The sequence below is a fragment of the Anabrus simplex genome, chromosome 1, assembly GCF_040414725.1.
Source record: "Anabrus simplex isolate iqAnaSimp1 chromosome 1, ASM4041472v1, whole genome shotgun sequence".
NCBI classification, from domain to species: Eukaryota; Metazoa; Arthropoda; class Insecta; order Orthoptera; family Tettigoniidae; genus Anabrus; species Anabrus simplex.
In genome coordinates this window covers 844,173,262-844,196,960 of record NC_090265.1, presented here as the reverse complement: position 1 = coordinate 844,196,960, position 23,699 = coordinate 844,173,262, and the positions used below count along the sequence as shown (strand labels likewise).

The 23,699-nt window shown below is 38.1% G+C and overlaps 1 protein-coding gene across 3 annotated transcripts in view; it reads left to right on the top strand.

Moving 5' to 3' along the window:
• The window catches only part of LOC136857622 (uncharacterized), an 80,854-nt gene that overhangs the window by 18,424 nt on the left and 38,731 nt on the right, over positions 1-23,699 (top strand). For 2 of the 3 annotated variants that reach the window (XM_067136415.2, XM_067136413.2), the window contains exon 2: positions 14,469-14,749. In XM_067136415.2, the coding sequence (XP_066992516.1) occupies positions 14,483-14,749 (267 nt within the window). In that variant the 5' untranslated portion in view covers positions 14,469-14,482. Of the gene's footprint in view, positions 1-14,114; positions 14,317-14,468; positions 14,750-23,699 lie in introns of all 3 variants that reach the window. The other variant, XM_067136414.2, reaches the window with a different exon arrangement.

Here is a 23,699-nt window from a genome sequence, read left to right as displayed (position 1 = left end):
TTTACCCCCTCCCCCCCAAAAAAATTAAAAGAAGGCGTGTTTCTTTATGTTAAAAGGAGATTCCAAACACCAATGTTCACGTCTATTACCTTCAGTTTTGAGATGTAAGTATCCCCATAAAAATAATTCACTTTTTTCACTTCCTTTCACACTCCTCCCCCAGCCCCCTAAGTGAATTTTCCGGCAAAAAAATTGTTTCTTGAATAGTAAAGGATCTTCTAAATACCAATTATCACGACTCTAAATTCTTCAGTTTTTGATTTATATGTCCACATGAAAGGAATTCAATTCCTTTTCAATCCCGCCCCCCAAGATGGTTTCCCCACCAAAACGCGTTTATGCTTTGTTTTTAAAGGAGATCCAAATATCAATTTTCACGTCTGTAACAACTTTAGTTTTTATTAGATGTATGTATTCTCATACAATTAAGTCAATTAATTTTTCAATTCTTTCACCCCCCCCCCCCCCCCCGCCGTCATTGGATTTTCAGAGAATACATGTTTCTTTACTTTTAAAGCAAATTCCAAATATCAAATTTCACGCCTGTAACATCTTCATTTTTGAGATATCAGTAGCCCAATTAAAAGAATTCAACACCATTTTCAGTCACCTTTACTCCCCTCCCCCGTCCACCCAAGTGGTATTTCCGAAAACTAAAAATACACGTTTCTTTATTTTTAATAGAGATAAAAAATACCATTTTTCATTTCTGTAACATGTTAAGTTCCTTGAGATATACTGTAGAAATTCTCATTTTAAAATTTCACCCCTTTTTAGTTCCTCTTAAGTGGAGTTTCCAAAAACCAATCACCTATGTTTCTTCACATTTACAGGAGATTCCAAATACCCACTTTTTACGTCTGTAACATTTTACGTTTCTCAGATATTCTGTAGATATAGTCTTTCAAAAAATTCACCCTAATTTGTGACTCCTGTTTAACAGCCATTAATTGGATTTTCCAAAACAAAAAAAATACGTGTTTCTTTATTGTTAAAGGAGATCGCATATACAAATTTTCAGTTCTCTCATATCTTCAGTTTGTGAGATATGTGTATCCTCATTAAAGGCATTCAACCTATTATTCACCCTTTTACACCCCTCCTATTGGGATTTACAAAAAACAAAAGAATACGTGTTTCTTTAGTTTTAAAGTTTTAAGATGTAGACACACTCATTTTAAAAATTCATCCCTCTTTTCACCCCCCATTATTTGGATTTTCCCAAAACAAAAAATACCTGTGTCTTTATCTTTAAAGTAGATCCCAAATACCAGTTTTAAGCTCTGTAATATCTTCAGGTTCTGAAATATAAGGGCACGTGGCTGTGAGGTTGCATCCTGGAAATAGTGGGTTCGAATCCCACTGTCGGCAGCCCTGAAGATGGTTTTCCGTGGTTTTCCATTTTCACACCAGGCAAATGCTGGGGTTGTAACTTAATTAAGGCCACGGCCTCTTCCTTCCAACTCCTAGGCCTTTCCTATCCATCGTCTCCGTAAGACCTATCTGTGTAGTTGCGACGTAAAGCAACTAGCAAAAAAAAAGTTTTTTAGTTGCAGTTTTTAGATTTTTCACCTTTTGAATGTAACTATCATATTTCAATTTGGTCAATGTCAGTGAATTTACCTTGGAAGTCGAGAGTTCTTGCTTCAGTTTTTCACGAAACAGTTCTGCTGTGGGGTCAGACATAATTATTACACACTTAAACTAACTATTGAAACGTAAATGAATCTTTTGTCACTATTGCACAACAATAAAGAGCTGAGTAATGACGACCGGCGACTACCTGTTGTGTGCTGGGGTAATCAAAACAAAGACAAGTTTCAATAATAGAAGTACGAGTGCAAGCAATTGGAATATTTTAATAACCATAACAAAGGTTTGGCGCGCGCGGTAACATTTGCAGAGCAGCATCTACGAATCACGTTTTACCAAACCACAGCAGGCATAGTTAACTCTTCCTAAGAAAAATTGATCTGTTTGTTTTCAATCAACTGTTACCGATACTTTTATTAAGAGTTGAATCTGCCCAGGGAGAGTCAACTCTTACTAAGAATCGACTTTCCCTGTAACATATGCATAGCCTATTACGAATTATTCAACAATATGGAATAATGTCTTCAAACAATGCATTGGTTACTTAGAAATAGATCCATCGTTCACTGTGAAGCGACTCATAATACCACAAAGATTTATAGACACACGCGTGATTTAATGAAGTACCGTCCTAAAACTTTCTACATCCTGAGGGTATGTAGCAGAACTCTTAATTTTCTACAGCACTGAGATCTAGGGTTTGTGAGACTCTCTTACCCTGAACACGGGACTCAGTTCCCGGCTACGTCATGGATTTTTTTACCTGATACTTAGGGCTAGTTCGAGGTCCACTCAGCCTACATCAGAACAATAGAGGAGCTATCTGTCGGTGAGATAACAGCCCCGGCCTAGAACGCCGAGAATGACAGCCGGTGGGATTCGTTGTACTGAACACGCGTCACCTCGTAATCTGCAGGCCTTCAAGATAAGCAGCGGTCACTTGCTAGTCCAAGGCTCATCAGGGCAGCAGCGCTATGGGGTTTGAATTTTGTTAGTTTGTTTTGATGATATCCTGAAAACTTTCCATGAGGTCGTAGCATGCAAGTGATGTTATCATAGGAGTTTTCAACTTACCTGTGTCAGGCTCCTCACATTCTTCTAGACCTTGTCTCCATTGCCTAACACTTGCTTACGTTCGCGAAGCCTGGGGAGTCACATCCTTCATTTTTCGTCGACACCTACATTCTTCGAAGTATCGCAACTCTTTTTTTTTTTATCTCTGATTAGTGTTACGAGAGGAGGTTGCCCAGTTGTGTTATATCTTAAAACAATAATTGCCATCGGCACAATCATCACTTTCCGAAGAAAGTATGCTTCGAACACACAAGTTTACAAACTTCTGTCTTGCAATGATAGACTTTTGTTTGTCAGTAATGACTTCTTGGAATGGAACGCTTCCTTGGTCAAAGCTACCGGAATTATTTCTCTGGCGCCACCCCGCTTCAGCTGCTATCACTGCTATTAGCAGTGCTTAATTTCTCATATTTTTCCCCTGTTCAGCCATACACTCCCCATAAAAGCCACAAGCATTTGAAAACTTGTGATAGTGATAAAACTTACATTGGAAAGTCATTTTTTACAAAATACTTTTCTTAAATTCAGGTTTTAAAACATCATTTCTTATAATGTTCGCCTCTGTGGTGTAGTGGTTATGGTGTATGGAGACTGTAGGTAGAATGCTGTTCGTTGTTGTTTCCTGCACGCGGGACGATATCCCAATAGACGTCACCCCTCTCGACAATGATTATTTTAAAATTCCTTCAACCAATTACGTAAAACTGGAAATTTAACACATTGAAAACGTAACAGAAACAAATTAATGACTCGATAAGAGGGTGAAATTAATGCTCTAGCTGTTATTGCTGTAGATCTGCACATTAGTTCCCGTGCAATCGCACAACGAAGTCAGGTAAGTGCACTACGCGTTCTACACGCCATGAGTTCCGTCGTGCCATGTCCCTCTTCATCACGAGTTACATGGAAACTATTTTGAGAATAATGTTTTAACGTCTGTACATGAGTATTAACACAAGGTTAACCAGATTTATCACGTATCTTGTTTAGAGATAAAACAACATTTACAAATCAATGGCCAAATAAACCTCAAAGACATGCACTAATGACTCATAAACAATCCCCGTTGGTTTCGTCATGTGGAACGTCAGCGTCCATGGAGTTTAAACTTGTGGTGTGGAATAGTGAACAATCAGTCCATAGGTCTTCTTTTCATCGAAGGAACGCTAGATTCTCAAAAAGTATCTCAACCTTCTAACAGATCAACTTCCACAGATGTTAGAAGACGTTCCGCTGCAGACGAGGAACATGTGCTATCAGCATGATAGCTGTTCAGCACATAGTGCAGGACGTACTACCGTTTGTCTTCGCCGATTGTTTCCAAGACGAAGGGAACCTATACGCTCTAGATTTGACCGTTTTAGATTTTTCTCTGAGAATAGCTAAAAGACACTGTTTACAAGAACATACCGATTACTCCAGGTGGTATGAAACGACGTATAACTGCTGCCTGCTCTCAAATTTCTTATGAAATGCCAGAACGTGTGCATCAGCTTTTACATGGAAAACTGGAACCTTGTAGTGAAGGTGGTAGTTGTCAGTTTGAACACAGTATAAGTCACTGGTAATAACCCACTTACAGTATGGTTCCAATGTATCGGACCATCACCATGATTTCTCGAATCGAGAACTGGGGAAAGGTGATATGTAGTCTGTTCCACATCACACTCACATTCTACAGATGCTGTTGAAATCTGCTATTTCTTCAGGAAAGCCTTGGATCGAGTGACGCCTGTGCGAAGCCTGTTGAGTGTCCACCATACAGGCTGAGTCACGAATATATATATATATATATACCTACATATACTAGCAAGATACCCGTGCTTCGCTACGGTATTATACTGACATTTATAATTGAATGCTTATCGTTTTATATTATAACCCGCCGATATTCGCGATCTGACTCGTTTTCTGAGAGATTCCGCCAAAATTCGCGATCTGACTCGTTTTCTGAGAGATTATGGCAACGTTCCTCCCATTTTTCAATCTTTCTTCCAGCAATCGATTTCGTACTTCCCGAGCTAGGTCCAGGCATTCAACCCGGTCAGTTGGGTCCCTAAATCTTTGCCATGTTTCCCTATAAGCATTTTTAATGTGGATCAAATCCTTGAGGAGATCCGGCGTGGTGTCGTCTTAGGTGCCTTGGCGGTACTGAACCGGCGGCCGGACTGCAATTCGCAGTCATTACCGTCCAGGACCCGTTTCCAGCACTGTCCGCACATTTTGACGACGGTCCAGAATATTATTATTATTATTATTATTATTATTATTATTATTATTATTATTATTATTATTATTATTATTATTATCATTATTATTATTACTATTATCGATGTTCTAGACCCCACAGCAAGATGCAAGACCTCTACTTGGCGGTAAATTACATCTGCTGCCATTGTCATTGATGACAATATGACCAGCACCATTGTCGCCCGTAGGCAAGTGCGCAGCACTTCTGCCGATACGAATGACGTACTTCCGTGCATTATTGACCTTATTATAGAAGTGAACAATTGCACGGTCAATCTTATATCTATCGTTTATTTCAAATGTGTTTAAATTTTTATTTATATGCCAGGAGAATCTACTGTAGGTAATCTAAGAAGGTTCTCCAAAGGAAAAGACGGCTCTTGAAAACGAACCCAGGAAAGATTAAAAATGATCGGTTTATGATCAGAATAAGTACATTGAAAATCCACAGCCTGTTACAGTCATTCAACCGGGTCAGGAATGGAATGAATAAGCCACCAGCTAACGGTGAGGATAGGAATTGTCCCGGCTGCCGAAGCCTGTCGCACTCCACTGGGGCAATGATTAATGAATGACAAATGTAATGAAATGATATTGGAGAGTGTTGCTGGAATGAATAATGACGGGGAAAACCGGAGTACCCGGAGAAAATCCTGTCCCGCCTCCGCTTTGTCCAGCACAAATCTCACATGGGGTGACCGGGATTTGAATCACGAAACCCAGCGGTGAGAGGCCAGCGCGCTGCTACCTGAGCCACGGAGGCTCCTTATAAGTACATTAGGAACAGTAAAATCAATTGGTCTCACCTCCGTTTTTACCGCACAGCGGTTAAGTTGATTTACCCCCCCCCCCACACCCAAAAAAAAAGAAGGCGTGTTTCTTTACTGTATGATTAAAGGAGATTCCAAATACCAATGTTCCTCCCTTCATTGGATTTTCCGAGAATACCTGTTTCTTTACTTTAACAGGAGATTCCAAATACCAGTTTTACGTCTGTAACATTTTAAGTTTCTGAGATATACCGTAGATATAGTCTTTCTAAAAATTCACCCCAATTTGTCACTCCTATTTAACCCCCATTAATTAGATTTTCCGAAAACAAAAAAAATAAATGTTTCTGTATTTTTAAAGGAGATTCCATTTTGCCCGCTGCCAGGCGGTCAGCACACTATTCTCCCGGTAGCTCTATTTTTCTCAGGGTATTCTATCTATCGCTCATAAAATCTGAGATTTTCCATATGCTTGTTTTTAACGTGGTTTCGGAAGAGACTCGGTCTGCTGAGACACGTATCACTGGGGAACCTATTCGCTCGAGTAAGTACCAACGGCCGAAAACCTCAAAAAGAATCTCTTTCATTCATCAAATCCTTCAGTTACTTATGTCTACTTAACTTACCAGCTAACTTATAAACTAGGTGTTACCAAAAAGAATTCATAACACAGACACTTCCTAGAAAAATAATATAACAAGATTTATTGGATTAAAATAACGTTCAATGAAAAGTTGATGTGGATTCTGGGTAGTATAAGCTTGATAGCCTTTATGCCTAAGGGATCAGAGTCAGCGCTGGCTCAAATAAAAGTAAAATAATTGAGATTTTTAAATTATTTACACTCATTCTCATTCAATGTTCAAGTTCACATTCATTATTTATGTCTATATTCGTAATCATGTTCCGAAATGTGTTTAAATTACTCTAATTATATTCAATAGATCACTGAGCAATCACAGTCTCCATATAAATACTTCTGTCTGTTGAAATACTGTCACGATAATTACATTAATTATTCTTACCACATTTAAATCAATTCTGTGTGATAAAAACGGTTAGTTTGCTAGAATGAAGCGTAATAAAAATTAAATGGGATAAAGTCAGATTCTGAATATAAATCTGAGCATATCTTTGCTTATATGTCTCCCAAATAAACTCTAGCGTGAGTATGAAATCATAAAACTGCTCTCTTGAGTTTGCATTCATAAATCTGAACTCTGATTATTTGGTCCTTCTTCTTGAATACGCTTAAATAACAACTCGCGGGCTAAGACAATACCTCCCTAGAGCCTACGACATACGGCTCCTAGCTTACCATTTTCCTACTCATTATATTCTTTAAGAACTTCAACTCAAATCATCTCTGCGTTAAAAGAAATAAATCATCTATCTAACTGTTTAGGTAGTTTCCGATCCACACACATCTCCACCATCGGCTCGATGTGCTTTAGCTATCTCCTATTACTCAATATATCTCATGTATGTGAGCTACTCAACTCATATGGTCAGTACAGAACAAAATTAATACGCATTCATATTGAAATATGTCACCGCACCAAAGAATATCATAAGTAGACTTAGTCATGAGCATAGTTAAACCATATGTTAATGAACTCTCACGTATATGCTACACAGTATTTACCAATGTCAGATAAAACTGTCACGATTCACAATTCTACCATAATACATGTCAATCTTACCTTAAAATGGGTCATCTGCGCGATGTGCACTCTTTTAACGTACTCTTTCTATGTGACACAGAACTCACCTCGTGTTAATCTAACGTAACGTTTCCTCAGCAAATAGCAATTCTTTTTCATACCGCAGCACATAAACAAACCTCTGCATTTCAAATATTCCTTAATATACTCCGAGAAATAACCATATTATAACACCATTTCAATATACATTATCACACCACTGGCATACTTATTACCGTACGCATATCGCCGATTACTCTTAAAGCTCTATGCCAAACATCTTAGAATTGCCTTATTATAAAACGCATTTCAATAACCTCTTATATCTTAACAGCAATCGAAGTTCAATGCCCTCTTTCTATAAAGTAAGGAGTACGTAACTTAAAAATATTCATGTCTGCCGCGCAGGTAAAATCGTGACGTAATCATTGTACAACTAATACGAGATCAATCGAAGTTTCACGACTTGTATAGACTCATTGCTATCAGATCTTCACCAGAAACACTTCTTTCATTTACCCATGCTAGTTTCTACTATTTGTGAGCAAGTGCGGTAGCGTGTATATGATATAATAGAACTGTAATTCTACACTGCCATCTTATGTTATAGCCTTAAATATCTCACACTTCACTTTATTATTCACACACGTTCTTAATTAATTCATAAATATCACCAATTAATCAGCACATGCCGAGGTTAGAGTGTGGGTGTAGATTGAAAGAAACTACTCTACTAGAAAATGTAAAGACTTAGCTCGTTAGATGTTATGTTTGGTCTGGTTGTCGCTCCATTGCTTGGATGTGGTGGACCCTCTGTTAGGATCTGGATCTCAGGTTGGACATCGCCTTCCCGGTCATCGGCTGGTCGTCTAGTTGGCCGTTGCCTTCTTCCTCATCGGCTGGTCATTTGGTTGGGAAGGTACCTTTCCCCAGTTCAGTCCATCTTGTAGATTTAGCAAGCAGTCATCAATCCAATTCTGCAAACAGCATAGAAAATTCTTTCTGCGGAGAAATCAGTCATGATATATTCCTTTCCTTTGATGATCTATCCCAATCGATTGTTCTATTTCTTATTCTTAGGGATGAAATTTTCTTCAGTCGGAAATAAGTTCTCCGTATATATATATATATATATATTTATTAATTTATGTAACAGCCTTTTTCTCCCGAATTCGAAATGTACTTCTGTTGATCTTTAAATTCAACAGGGATAATTTTCTGCCCGTACGAAGTTATCGGTCCACTGATACAGTGAGTCCTTCTTCGCCAATCGCAGAATGGTTGCTCACGGGATCCAAGTCAGATGTAGCTCACCGTACTTTACTTATTTTTGTAATATCTCGGCTCTTCTTATAATGTGCGCCGGTGAATTATTTCGTCTGTTTTGAACGTCAATCATAAAATAGTCAATATCTTCTCCGGAAATCCTGAATAATCTACAGATGTGAAGCTTGGCTTGGAGTTGCGTCCTTCCTCTACCGATGAAATTTTTTAGAGTAAAGATTTTTTTAACAATTGCTCCGTTGCTATATTTTTTCGTAAAACAATCCAATTGACCCTCTACTGTCCTGTAGTGTCTTCCAAATTGGTCCGTTCCGAGACGTGCATGGTCTTCTATATACCGCATTAATGAGAAGTTCATTGCCTTAATAGATCGCATGGGCCATACCTTCCTACGCCGCCATTTTGTAAATGGTCTACGAGATGCGAACGGGCACACCATATACTAACTGACTGGTCTGTAATATCTTCAGTTTCTGAGATATAAGTATCCTCATTAAAGACATTTAACCCATTATGCATATTTTTCACCCCTCCTGTTGGAATTTACAGAAAACAAAACAATACGTGTTCTTTTACTTTTAAAGGAGATTCTAAATATCAATTTTTACATCTGCAAACTTTTGAAGTTTTGAGATATAGATACACTAATTTTTAAAATACACCCCCCCCCGTTTCACCCCCCACTATTTGGATGTTCTAAAAACAAAAAATACACGTTTCTTTATTTATAAAGGAGATCCCAAATACCGATTTTCAGGTCTGCAACATCTTCAGTTTCTGAGATATAAGGATCCTTATTAAAGGCATTCAACAATTTTTCACGCCTTTTCACCCCTCCTATTGGGATTTTCCGAAAACAAAAAATACGTGTTTCGTTCTTTTGAAAGGAGATTCTAAGTACCTATTTTTACATCTGTAAACTTTGAAAGTTTTGAGATATAGATACACTCATTTTAAAAATTCACCCCCCTTTCAACCCTCCACTATTTGGATTTTCCAAAAACGAAAAATATATGTTTCTTTATTTATAAAGGAGATCCCAAATACTGATTTTCAGGTCAGTAACATCTTCAGTTTCTGAGATATAAGTATCCTCATTAAAGGCATTCAACCCATTTTTCACTCTTTTTTCTTTATTTTGAAAAGAGATTCTAAATACCAATTTCTACGTCTGTAAACTTTTTACAGTTTCGAGATATAGATCCACTCATTTTAAAAATTCACCCCCCTTTTCACCCCCATTATTTGGATTTTCCAAAAACAAAAAAATATGTTCCTTTATTTTTAAAGGAGGTTCCAAATTTAAAGTTTCGTAACTGTAACCTCTTCAGTTTTTGAGATATAAGTCTCATAAAAAGTGTTCAACCCATTTCCCCCCATTTTCACCCACTTCATGGGATTTTCCGAAAACAAAATATTGCGTGTTTCTTTATTCTGAAAGGAGATTCTAAGTACCAATTTTTACATCTGAAAACTTTGAAAGTTTTGAGATATAGATACACTCATTTAAAAATTCACCCCACTTTCAACCCTCCACTATTTGGATTTTCCAAAACAGAAAGTACGTGTTTCTTTATTTTTAAAGGATATCCCAAATACATTTTTTTAGGTCTTTAATATCTTCAGTTTCTGAGATATAAGTATCCTCATTAAAGGCATTCAACGCATTTTTCACTCCTTTTCACCCCTCCTATTGGGATTTTCTGAAAACAAAAAATACGTGTTTCTTTGTTGAAAGGAGATACTAAATACCGATTTCTACGTCTGTAAACTTTTACAGTTTCGAGATATAGATACACTCATTTTAAAAATTCACCCCACCTTTTCACCCCCATTATTTGGATTTTCCAAAAACGAAAAAATATGTTCCTTTATTTTTAAAGGTGGTTCCAAATTTAAATTTTCATGACTGTAACATCTTCAGTTTTTGAGATATAATTCTCCTCATAAAAGGTGTTAAACTCCGTTTCCCCAGTTTTCACCCCCTTTCATCGGATTTTCCGAAAAAATACGCGTTTCTTTATTTTGAAAGGAGATTCTAAGTACCAATTTTTACATCTGAAAACTTTTAAAGTTTTGAGATATAGATACACTCATTTTAAAAAATCACCCCCCCTTTCAACCCTCCACTATTTGGATTTTCCAAAAACAAAAAGTACATATTTCTTAATTTATAAAGGAGACCCCAAATACCGATTTTCAGGTCTGTAACATCTTCAGTTTCTGAGATATACGGATCCTTACTGAAGGCATTCAACAATTTTCCACCCTTTTCACCCCTCCTATTGGGATTTTCCGAAAACAAAAAATTTGTGGTTCTATATTTTGAAAGTAGATTCTAAGTACCAATTTTTACATCTGTAAAGATTGAAAGTTTTGAGATATAGATACCCTCACTATTTGGATTTTCCAAAAACGAAAAGTACACGTTTCTTTATTTTTAAAGGATATCCAAAATACCTTTTTCAGGTCTGTAATATCTTCAGTTTGTGAGATATAAGTTTAAGATTTTTATGACTATAACATCTTCAATTTTTGGGATATAAGTCTTCTCATAAAAGGTGTTCAACCCCTTCCCCCCCTTTTCACCCTTCATGGGATTTTCCGAAAACAAAAAATACGTATTTCTTTACTTTTAAAGGAGATACCAAATACCAATTTTTATTACCCTAAACCTTTAAGTTTTTGACATATAGATATTCTCATTTTAAAATTAAACCCCCTTTTCACCCCCTTAGCGACGGAATATCCAAAAGTCCTCCCTTAGCGAGCACCTACATGTTAATATGAATGTATCCCCAAAATTTCATTTCTCTATGTCCAGTAGTTTCGGCTCGGCAATGATGAATCAGTCAGTCAGTCAGTCAGTCAGTCAGTCAGTCAGTCAGTCAGTCAGTCAGTCAGTCAGTCAGGACAAGTTATTTTATATATATATATAGATTGTTTAAAACACGATATTCTGTGGGTGATTTTCGACAAAAATTAAATGTTACGAAAATAATGCAAACTTTGGGCTGCAAAAACATGGGAGTAATGAGACGAGCTGCTCGAGTAAGTGTAATTTCCGAGCTGTCAGTGGAGAGATAACGTGGAATGACATTAGTAGACAAATAAGCTGGAGTTTTTACATGTAGGAATCTGAAGATAAAGATGTAATTCGAGATTGCACATTGGGGCCAATATTCTTTTCTCGACATACGAGTTAGGGATTGGAATAATTTACCATGGGAGATATTCGGTACGTTCCCAAGTTCTTTGGAATAATAATGAAAAGACTAGGTAACAATTGATAGCGAATTTTACCACCAGGGTGACAGCCCTGAATGCAAATTATTAGTGAGTGAACTGACTGAACGACACTCACTGCATTACCATGAGCCCATTCCACGACGTCTGAAGCCGAGAAAATTTTTTATGACTGGAATGACCGCCACCAAGCAGCAGAATGCCCAAGGCTCCTCGGAAGATTGTGAGTGTGGTATAGAACAGACTGCAGATCACTTGCATCAGTGTTCACTTTCTCCAACCCAGTGAATTAAAGTTTTGATGGCTGCTAACTCTGTGGCAATTGATGTAGCTCGCTGCAGGGCATGACGTTTTGATGTTGATTATGCTAAGAAGTAGCAACCACTTTGAATGTACATTTTGAACTTATTGCAAATGTTATAGTGTAAATAGTTTGCACGTTTCCTTGTGATACCTTTGCTTTGACTAATATTAAGTGATTGCCCAGGATTCAGTTTCTTAACCTCAAACTTTTATGAATAAGTTATTAATATTTGTATTGAACTACATGGCAATTTTTCAATGCATTTTTAGTAAGTTTGTACAGAGGTTTCTTCCGAATTCAACATATATTATGCATGAATTGAATAGAATGACTGCCTGAATGAATACAACTCTTTTCTTCCAGTCACGGATAACCACAAACTGGGGGGAGAGCATTCATCATTGAATGAGTAGTTGAATGAAGGAATGAGTTGAATGCTCTCGGTTATAGCTACGGAACCCCAGCATCAACGGAGAGAAACTAAATGGAGTTTTTAAATGTAGGAGAGATTTTAATATAAAGATAAATTTGTAATTCAATGTTCAAATTGGGGCCAATATTCTTTTCTAGACATGGGAGTTAGGGATTGGAATAATGTACCAAAGGAGATGTTCGTTAAGTTCCCAAGTTCTTTGAAATATAAAAAGAATAGGTAACAACTGATAGGGAATTTACCGCCAGGGTGACAGCCCTAAATGCAAATTATTAGTCAGTGAATTGACTGAACGACACCCACTGCATTACCATCAGCCCATTCATCGACGTCTGAAGCCGAGAAGACTTTTTATGACTGGAATAACCGTCACAATGTATTTGAATGAATGAATGAATGAATGAATGAATGAATGAATGAATGAATGAATGGATAACCAGTAACTGCTGAGAGAGCCCTCAGTATTGAATGAGTGTTCTCATCCTACAGCTACGGAGCACAATCAGCTGAAGAATAAACATTCCATCTATTGGAACCTAACCCATTACACACAAATTTAACACTTAACACCTTATATGCCATATATGCTGTAAGAAAAAATCACTTGGAGCCAATTTGTTATTTCTTACTTTTGAGAATAAAGTAGTGAATCTCATTACAGAAACTTGCATTTTAATTGGACCAAAAGTGTGGTCATTATATTGTGCTGAAATTGTGGTGGCACATTGGTCTTACGTGGCCAGTGACACTACCATCCAGCTGTAAAGGCTACGTGAGACCAACGTGCCACCACGCATCCTAGCACCTTTCTCACCTTCCTGATCCGCTTGCCTTTACCCAACAGTGCACAAGTATAGTAAATGCTATCCATATTTACATTCGACTTAGGAATGGGAGAATATCTGTTACCCAGTCCAAAGAAAACACTTAAATGGCTAACAGGTACCGGCATCAATGATCTTGACATTCCCTCAGAACTACCAGAAGAACAGATAGCACCCCACCGTCTGGAGGATGTAGGTTGGTAGGGAAGACGGAGAAGTGTTATGAAAAGATGAATCAGGAAGACAATTTTTGATTGGGATTACTCCAAGTCTAAATTCAAATGCCCAGCATGTGAAAAATTCTTTAGGTTCGATTTTTTCTTCAAAGTGCACAGATTTGTCAAATGATTGTGAACAAAACTCAGTTTAAAATATATATTCCTGCAGAATCTCATATTTTATACTTTGAATTAATATACAATAAGTGGACCGATCTGTGTGACTGAGAACAAGACACAGTTACACAATTTATTCATATAATTTTTCTGTTTTCGGTTCATCTTTAGACCCTGGTTTGGGGCAATGAATACCACTATACAGGTCAATCAATATTTTGTTATTTGTATGAATGGAATGATTTGAAAAAATAAATAATTTCGTCTTAATTTATTTATTGTGGTTGATATATTACAGTGACGTAGATGCTATGTGATGCCGCATTGGACTCCGAAATGAACAGGCCATGAACAGAGTCATGATGTACTGACCACCTACCTTCATTTAACATGTGTTTACGTGTCAAGCGTGATGCCAATATGACACCACGGGGCCTGAAACTTGAAGAGTGCATGCGAGTCCATAGCGGAATTACGCGGCCCGTATGACATCAAGCCCTGTGAGTCAACGTTAGTCTCACATGGCACTCAACGTGTTAATTACATTAAGGTTTAATAACAACAACGACAACAATTGTATGCATTTAGAATAATACTCACTATTCTAATTACCACTATTGACATATTCTTGTACTGACTCTTTATTTTTCAGGAAGGTATTCCAAGATGTTCGAGCCTAAGGCGTTCTACGAGCCATCTACTGCGCAGGTGGAACTCATGGAAGCCCTTCAGCGCAGAGATTTGCCTACATTTGAGGCTCTGTTGGCTGAGCCAAGCGTGGATCCTGATCACTGGTATGGAAAACCTTACTGGGCTACGTGTTTGGCAGTGGCATGCAGAGAGCGAGATTGTGAGGCTTTCGTCTTGGCACTGCTCCGCGCAGGCGCAGGCACCACCAAGTACCACAAGACTTCTGTATCCAGTTCCTCAGGCGTAAGTTTTCAGCGAACCCAATCTAAAACCTCCTATCGATATTTTCTTTAGAAATCGAAATTCGTCGTAGGCGATGCAGTCTGAACCGACCAGTTGATAACGAGGATGAAAAATAACTTATCTAACACCGCCTAAAGCAATGCTATCAAAGGCAGCCACCGGTGGCTTTCGCCACTGAAGTTCAAGAGTCAACACTCTTACCCCGACGGTGTCGTCTCAAAATATTGGAGTCTCAGAACATCGGAGTCTCAAAATATCCGTATTCCAGAAACCAGTGTAACGTATCAGTTTGCTACGTGGACGACGAGTCTCAAAATATCCGAATTTCCATTGGCGGTACTGTTTTAAAACCCACGAACGCAATGAACCCACAAAAAGTTTGGCCCAGTCCCACATTTAATGCAGCTATTGCTTTTTCATATACTGTATGTACAATCTTGAATAGCTACACATTTTAGTATGAAAATATCTACACATTCTTCCTCAGAATGTTGCCACAAGCTTCAGTCCATTTTTTTTTGCTAGGGGCTTTACGTCGCACCGACACAGATAGGTCTTATGGCGACGATGGGATATGAAAGGCCTAGGAGTTGGAAGGAAGCGGCCGTGGCCTTAATTAAGGTACAGCCCCAGCATTTGCCTGGTGTGAAAATGGGAAACCACTGAAAACCATCTTCAGGGCTGCCGATAGTGGGATTCGAACCTACTATCTCCCGGATGCAAGCTCACAGCCGCGCGCCTCTACACGCACGGCCAACTCGCCCGGTCAGTCAGTCCATTTTGATGACGTAAGAGGTTTTTCTCGAAATTTTTTCGATGTCTTCAGTTTCGTTATATTTATCTGTAAACCTCAGGGGCGGAACCAGGGTGCAGTTTTTTGGGAGGGCAGAGGAAATATTCGACAATAAGCCCTAGCAAATGTGAAAATTTGTCAGGAGTCCGGGATTCGGGGCCGCCGCATAAAATAATTAATCTTACACTCTGAAGGCATCTGAAAGCGCTTCTAGACACCTGAAAGTAAACCAATTAATTACTGAAATCAATCAATATGCTTTGTTTACAGACAACAGACAACAGGGGGAGCGAAGTTTCAAGTAAAATAATAATGAAAATAACAAAGTATGGCCTCAGCTTCCAGGCGCAGGCATATTGAGATGACGCCATCTCGGCTACGTGGTTGTCAATTTCCCCGTTCCGTTTTACTCGGCCAGATCGCATTACTGAACCGAAACTATACTGGGTGGCTTTAGCTGACTTTTAATTAATTTGGTCAGGATAGACACCACATGTGGCACCAGATATATTTAGCATTTTCCTTTTTACAGCCTTCGAAAATCGACTGCTGCTACCGCTTTTTGAAACCGTGATCTTGGGCTCAAGAAGCTGAAACACTACCATTGATCCACAGATGTTACACTTATCAAGATAAACAACATACAACAAAATAGACCCCACAATACAGGAGCCAAATATGTGCAGAACATAATTTACTCCATAAGTATAAATAGTACAGATAAAAATAACCAGAGATATACTAATAAACCAACAATAATCTCAATAAAATAACCAAGAAACAAATAAATCACTTGCACCTTCTCTTCATATGCTCCATGTACAGTATAAAGGAAACAATGGCAAATGAAATAGAGGGATTGGAAGGAAATGGGGGAATTATGGAAGACAGGTGGTCTAATGTTTTAAGGGGAAGGAGATTGCAGGCTAAGGGCTCCATTCAGGATCAGAATTCAGGACAGGTGTCGGTGAGAAATCGGTACGAGTCACTGCAAGTAGAACAACCGAGGGAAGATGAGAGACAGGGAACTGTTGCCGAGAAGTTTGGAAGTAGGAGAAAGGGAAGAGGAAGGAAAGGGAAATGTGGAGTAGTGGATAGGAAAAGACAGGTGGAACAGGGTCATGGGATGGAGAAAAGGGAGGAGGAAGTAGCTTCTGCAGCTGTCAGGAAAGATAGGACTGACCAGGAGGGAGGGGATCAAATGAGGTGGGTAGGTTGAGGCTCTGGTCATGGGGGATTCTATCGTTAGACATGTCGGGAAAGTGTGTGGAGGAAAGGGTACCAGGGTAGAGTGTTATCCAGGAGTTAGGTTAAGGCAGATGTTGAAGAAAGTAGAAGAGAAGGAGGAGGGAAAGGAGAAGGTGGTAGTGTTTCACGTTGGTACTAACAACGTAAGACAAGCAGGTATAAGTGCCAGCATAGTTGGGGATGTGTGGGATCTGGTAAATGCAGCACGGATGAAGTTGAAGGAAGCGGAGATTGTTATCAGTGGAATACTGTGTAGGAGGGATACTGACTGGAAGGTGATTGGGGATTTAAATGAGACTATGGAGTGGGTATGTGGGAAACTGGGAGTGAAATTTCTAGATCTTAATGAGTGGGTAGGAGATAGGGATCTGCGCTCAGATGGCCTTCACTTAAACCGCAGTGGTACATGGAAATTTGTTTGGAAGGGTTATAGGGAGGTACATTCAGGGAAACAGGGTGCGCTAGGCAGCGGTGTTAAGGGAACAGGGAACTGGAAATCAAGTAGGGATGACATAAAACTGTTAGTGCTCAACTGTAGAAGTATTGTAAAGAAAGAAATAGAATTAAGTAACTTAATAGATATATACTTACCAGATATTGTAAGAGGAGTTGAATCATGGCTGAGAAATGATATAATGGATGCAGAAATTTTCTCACGGAACTGGAGGGTGTATCGTAGAGATAGGATAGGAAAGGTAGGAGGGGGAGTATTCATTCTCGTGAAAGAAGAATTTGTGAGCTACGAAAAACTTACAGATGACAAGCACGAAATTCTAGGGGTAAGGCTCATTTCTAAAGATAATAGGCAACTAGATATCTTTGGAGTGTACAACCAGAAAAGGGTAGTGCAGATGCTGATTCAGAATTATATGATAAGATAATCAGCTATGTGGGAAACGATAAGGAAAGGAACGCGATCGTAGCGGGTGATCTCAATTTACCAAATGTCAATTGGGAAGGCAATGCGAACGACTGTAAGCATGACCAACAAATGGCAAATAAGTTAATATGGGAAGGGCACCTGATTCAGAAAGTGATGGAACCAACTAGAGGGAAGAATATTCTGGATGTGGTGCTGGTAAAACTAGATTAGCTCTATAGAGAAACTGAAGTAATAGATGGTATTAGTAATCACGAAGCTGTTTATGGTAATTAAAAATAAATGTGAAAGAAAGGAAGAGATTAAAATTGGGACTGTTAGGCAGTACCATATGGCTGATAAAACAGGCATGAAGGAGTTTTTAATACACAACTATGATCGGTGGAAAACGGTAAATAAAAATGTAAACAGGCTCTGGGATGGGTTTAAAGCAATTGTTGAGGAATGTGAAAATAGGTTTGTACCTTTAAAGGTGCTAAGGAATGGTAAAGATCCACTATATTATAACAGGGAAGTAAAGAGACTAATAAGGAGGTGCAGGTTGGAAAGAAATAAGAGTTAGAAATGGCTGTGGAAGTAAGGAGAAATTGAAGGAACTTACGAGGATATTGAATCAAGCAAAGAAGTCAACTAAGTATAACATGGTGGCAAGCATAATTGGTGGCCACACTACTTTTAGTGAAAAATGGAAGGCAGAAACAGGTTCCAAGAAGGACATTCCAGGAATAATTAATGAACAAGGGGAGTGTGTATGCGAGGATCTTCAAAAGGCAGAAGTATTCAGTCAGCAGTATGTAAAGATTGTTGGTTACAAGGATAATGTCCAGATAGAGGAGGTGACTAATACTGAAGAACTATTAAAATTTACCTATGACAGCAATGATATTTACAGTAAGATACAAATTTGAAAACTAGAAAAGCAGCTGGAATTTATAAGGTTTCGGGGGATACACTAACGACAATGGGTTGGGATATAGTACCATATCTGAAGTACTTGTTTGATTTTCGTTTGCATGAAGGAACTTTACCAAATGAATGGAGAGTTACTATAGTAGCCCCTGTATATAAAGGAAAGGGTGATAGGCATAAAGCTGAAAATTACAGGCCAGTCAGTTTGACAAGCATTGTATGTAAGCTTTGGGAAAGCATTCTTTCTTATTATATAAGACATGTTTGCAAAATTAATAAATGGTTTGACATAAGGCAGTTTGGGTTTAGGAAAGGTTATTCCACTGAAGCCCTTGTAGGATTCCAACAAGATATAGCAGATATTCTGGATTCGGGATGTCAATTGGACTGTATTGCGATTGCCTTATCTAAGGCATTTGATAGGGTAGATCATGGGAGACTACTGGCAAAAATGAGTGCAATTGGACTTGACAAAAGAGTGACTGAATGGGTGACTCTGTTTCTAGAAAATAGAACTCAGAGAATTAGAGTAGGTGAAGCTTTATCTGTCCCTGTAAAAATTAAGAGGGGAATTCCTTAAGGCAGTATTATTGGACTTTTATGTTTTCCTATATATATCAATTATATGTGTAAAGAAGTGGAATCAGAGATAAGGCTTTTCGCAGATGATGTTATTCTGTACAGAGTAATAAATAAGTTACAAGAGATTGTGAGCGACTGCAAAATGACTTCGATAATGTTATGAGATGGACAAACACAAGGAAGGCAACCAAACAGATCACACGCTTCGACAATGATAAACTTCGGCAAAGGGTCGAGGAGTTCCAGGAGAAGGCTAGACCAAATGACACTGAGTTTAACAACGCCAAAAGTCTCCTTGTTGAAGCCGCCAAAGACGTTGCAGAAATCAAGAGAGGCAAAAAGCATGCCTGGTGGAATGGTACCTGCGAATCAGTCCTCCAAGAAAGACTCAATGCGTGGAAACAGTACTACTCTACTGCACCCGCTCTTGCAACGGTCAGTGCAAGATTATCCCGGTAGCTCATTAATTCTTCTCAGGGTATCCTTTTTCCGCCCATAAAATCTGAGATTTTATATGTAATTATTTAACGTGGTTTCGGAAGAAAAATTGGCCGCTGGGGTACTCGTGATGGGAGTATCAATATCCACGAGAATGACGACCGATATCTAGAAATCATCTCGCATTTCGTTTGTAAGAACTTGTCGATTGCTTACATCTAGAAAACTTAACAACTAGCTTAACTCTAAACGTTACCAGAACAGAAATCATAACTCAGTCACATACTAAAGAAAATATATAAGATTATTTATTGACAAAAAACTAATGTTCGAGATATAGTGAAATCTGGGTAGTATTAATTCCGTGTTATCTCATCATTTGAAAATAAATTAGAGTCAGCGCTGGCTCATTTAAGATAAAATAGTGGAACTTAAAAAAAATGCTAACATTCTCTCATTTATAAGTTCAAATTCCAATAAATACACATGTGAACCTTCGTAGCCATGTTCCGAAAGTATTACATTTTTAAAAAAATAATATTTGCGATCATTGAGCATTCAAGGAATCAAATAAAATTTTCATATTGTAAATACTGCTCTGTTAATTATTAAAGTTATCCTCACAACATATGAGACATGTTTCCCAAGTATACACTTTCGCGTGTATTAAATTGTGGCAGTGTTCACCGACCTTCCATTCATAAGTTAAAGTCTTTCATAGGTTTGAACTCCGAGTGTTAGGTAATATCTTTCTAGTGTGAACAAGTAACGACTTACGAGCTAAAGCAATACCACCCTCGTGCCTACGATATCTGGCTCCTAACCAACCATTGTAATATTCTTTATTTTTATATACTGAGTTAAAATCATATTTATCTGAGTAGAAATAAAAAAAAATCTAACTAACTCTTCGAATAGTTTCTAATCTACACACTCATCTATTGTTGGCTCAATGTACTCTTATGATCTGCACTGTCTCAATATTTCATTTATATACGTGCTACTGAACGTGTATGGATAGTATAGAATGCAGGTATTTCATATCAACCTGTAAGATCACCGCTCCACGAAATACTAGATATATAATCAATCATGAGTCTATTGCATCATATATAAGAACACTCTCTCTTACGCAGTACCTGTTATTCACCCAAGTCAAACACAATATCACTGTCACGATACACAATTCTACATAATTCATGTTTACCTTACCTTGAAATGGTCATCTGCGCGGAATTCTCTTCTTGACGTATATTTTCAAACATGGCATAGAAACTCACCTTATATTACTAATAAATCATTAACACGTCAAATTGCAATTCTTACACTTCCCGTAGAACATAACTAAATCTCTTCACTTAAACCATTCATCAATATATAATCACATTTCAATACACTACCGTCGATACTTTAACATCCTATCGGCTTCCATTTAGCCGCATGCATATAGCCATAACTCCAGAACCATATGCTAAATATTCAAGAATTGCTTAGCAAAATACGCAGTCAATAACCTCTATTTTTAATAACAGTAATATGAATTCATATGCCCTCTTTCTCTGACGAAAGGAATACCTAATTTGTCAATGATCATCGTATTGCGCAGGTAATTCGTGACGTAAACTATACTCAGGTAAAACGAGATTAATCGAACCTTTACTAGTAACTTAGACTCATTGATTCTAGCTCTACTCAAGTAACATACCTTTCTCTTATCGGATATTATTTCCACTGTCGATGTGCTAGTGCAGTATCCAGTATATGTCATATTGTCATTCTAATTCATCACTTCTATCTAATTTTAAAATCTTAAGTATTTCACACATTACTTATATTACACACGCGTTCTTAATTACTTCATAAATCACCAAACTCTCAGCACATGCCAAAATAGATTGAGGGTGCAGATTGCAAGAAACTACTCTACTACAGAAAAGTATGGACTTAGCTCGTCAGTTGCTACATCTGGTCTGGTGGTTGCTCCGTCCTTCACTTGCTGCTAGACCCTCAGATTGGAACTGGATCTCTGTCTGAACTGGACATTCGCGGTCATCTGCTGGTTACATAGCTCGTCAGACCACTTCGTATCATCCGGTCTTTCGGCTGGCCGATGCTCATCCAACGTCATCATCTCCACTGGTTGGTCTGTCCAATAATCTCCGCCTGGTCATCTGATTCGACGGTACATATCCCCAGTTCGGTCCATCTTGATGAATTAGCAGACAGTCATCATCATGTATCTGTTGACAATGAAAAGAATTCCCTGTGCGCAGTAATTAGTCATGATATTCTGCATTTTCTGTTATTTAAAATAATCGTTAAAGTTTTTCTTTCTGTAAAAAGTTTTCTCCGTAAATAATTATTATTTTTTACTGCAACGGTAGTTATACTCTTCTCGTGTGTAGTTATTAAATATTTCACAATGGTGAATTCCGATTCTTTCGATCGTTACGTTGCTACTTGATATTCCAAATCCGTCGTATATCACCAAAATTTATATATTTATATTTTTTTCTCGGCTCATCTACTGGCATACAGCGATGAATACTTTAATTATATGCTGTCGCGAATATATATAATTAATATTCTTCTTCAGTAGGCAAATCTATTCTTGGAATATGTAGATCTGCTCGCATCTGCGTCTTGTCTACATGAAAGTAATTTTTTAGAGTCTCGTTAAACAATTCAACCGCTGCTATATATTTTTTAAAACAATTTAAATGAGCCTCTACTGTTCTCCAGTGTCTTCGAAACCTATCCTTTCCGTGACGTACATAGCCTCCTATACGTTGCATTGATACGAAGTTCATTGCCTTAGTAGATCGCATGGGCCATACCTTCCTACGCCGCCATTTTATTGTTGGTCTACGAGATGCGAACGGGCACATTTAATCCCCCTGGCATGAAGAAAATATATTGGTCACGATATATTTTCTCATTGTTAACTTGAATCTCAAATGTGACTTTGCATCTCGTATATTCTCTGCCATTGCGATATTATCTATTCGATTATCGAATATCAGCAGATTGATATCGATTACGTCCTAGTTGCATTAATTTGTTTACATGTCCCGTAACCATGTATTTGGCAACTGCTTTTTCTTCATTCTAGTGGTCGTAATAAAGATATTTATTCCTTCCTCTTTGCGCATTTCACAATGGTAGGTCATTTAATGGCTTTAGACTTTCTTATCTCTTAAGTTCTTATTACATTTGCTGATTCTCTTGGAAGTACAACTTGATATTGCATACATTATGTACGTTACGATATTTGCCATTTAAACTTGCTATTTCGTACGCATTATTCCCAAGTACGCGTTCGATTCTGTAGGGACCATTGTATAACGGCAGAAATTTAGCACATATTTTTGCTGGTGCATTTGATATTGGTGCAGTCTTAACCAGAACTAGATCTCCTTGTTTGAAATGTGGATGGAACTTCTTATTCCGTAGTCTTCTTAACCGTTTTTGAGACTGATCCTTGAGTCTCTGTTGGATCTTTAGATTTATTTCTTGAGGATCTGGCTTTTTCTCTATCTGCATAGTGAAAATGCTGTCCCATGTTCTCTGTGGGTGAACATTTTTATGGGCTATGCTAGGAATTTGGGCTATTGATTGATTAACCGTGTTGTTTAAACTTTCAGCTATGATATCTAGCATATCTATCCATTTCCAATGTTGTTGACTACAATATATTCTCCCGAATTTAGCGATCTCCTTCATATATCTCTCTACGGGATTAGCTGCTGGATGACGAACTGAGCATAACGTATGCTTGATGCCCTCATTTCTTATTCGTTTTTCTTCTGCAGACACCGCAGCTTGAGTAATAGCTTCCCAAATTTCAGATTTTTCATAGCTCTCCTCTTCGACTGCAACGATTTCCTCAATTCTCATGATTAATTCCGGCTCTATTTCTGTGCTAAGATCTTTTTCTTCTAGTTCTTGGCTCTCTCCGTCCAATAGATCTACTTCTTTTCCCTCGATCTTCAACCATTCGTTTTCTTCAAGTGTGCTACTAATTTGAACTCTTTCTACAGTTCTATTTCCATCATTTTCTACCACTGGAAATCGAATTTCACCCTTATCCATATCAATTG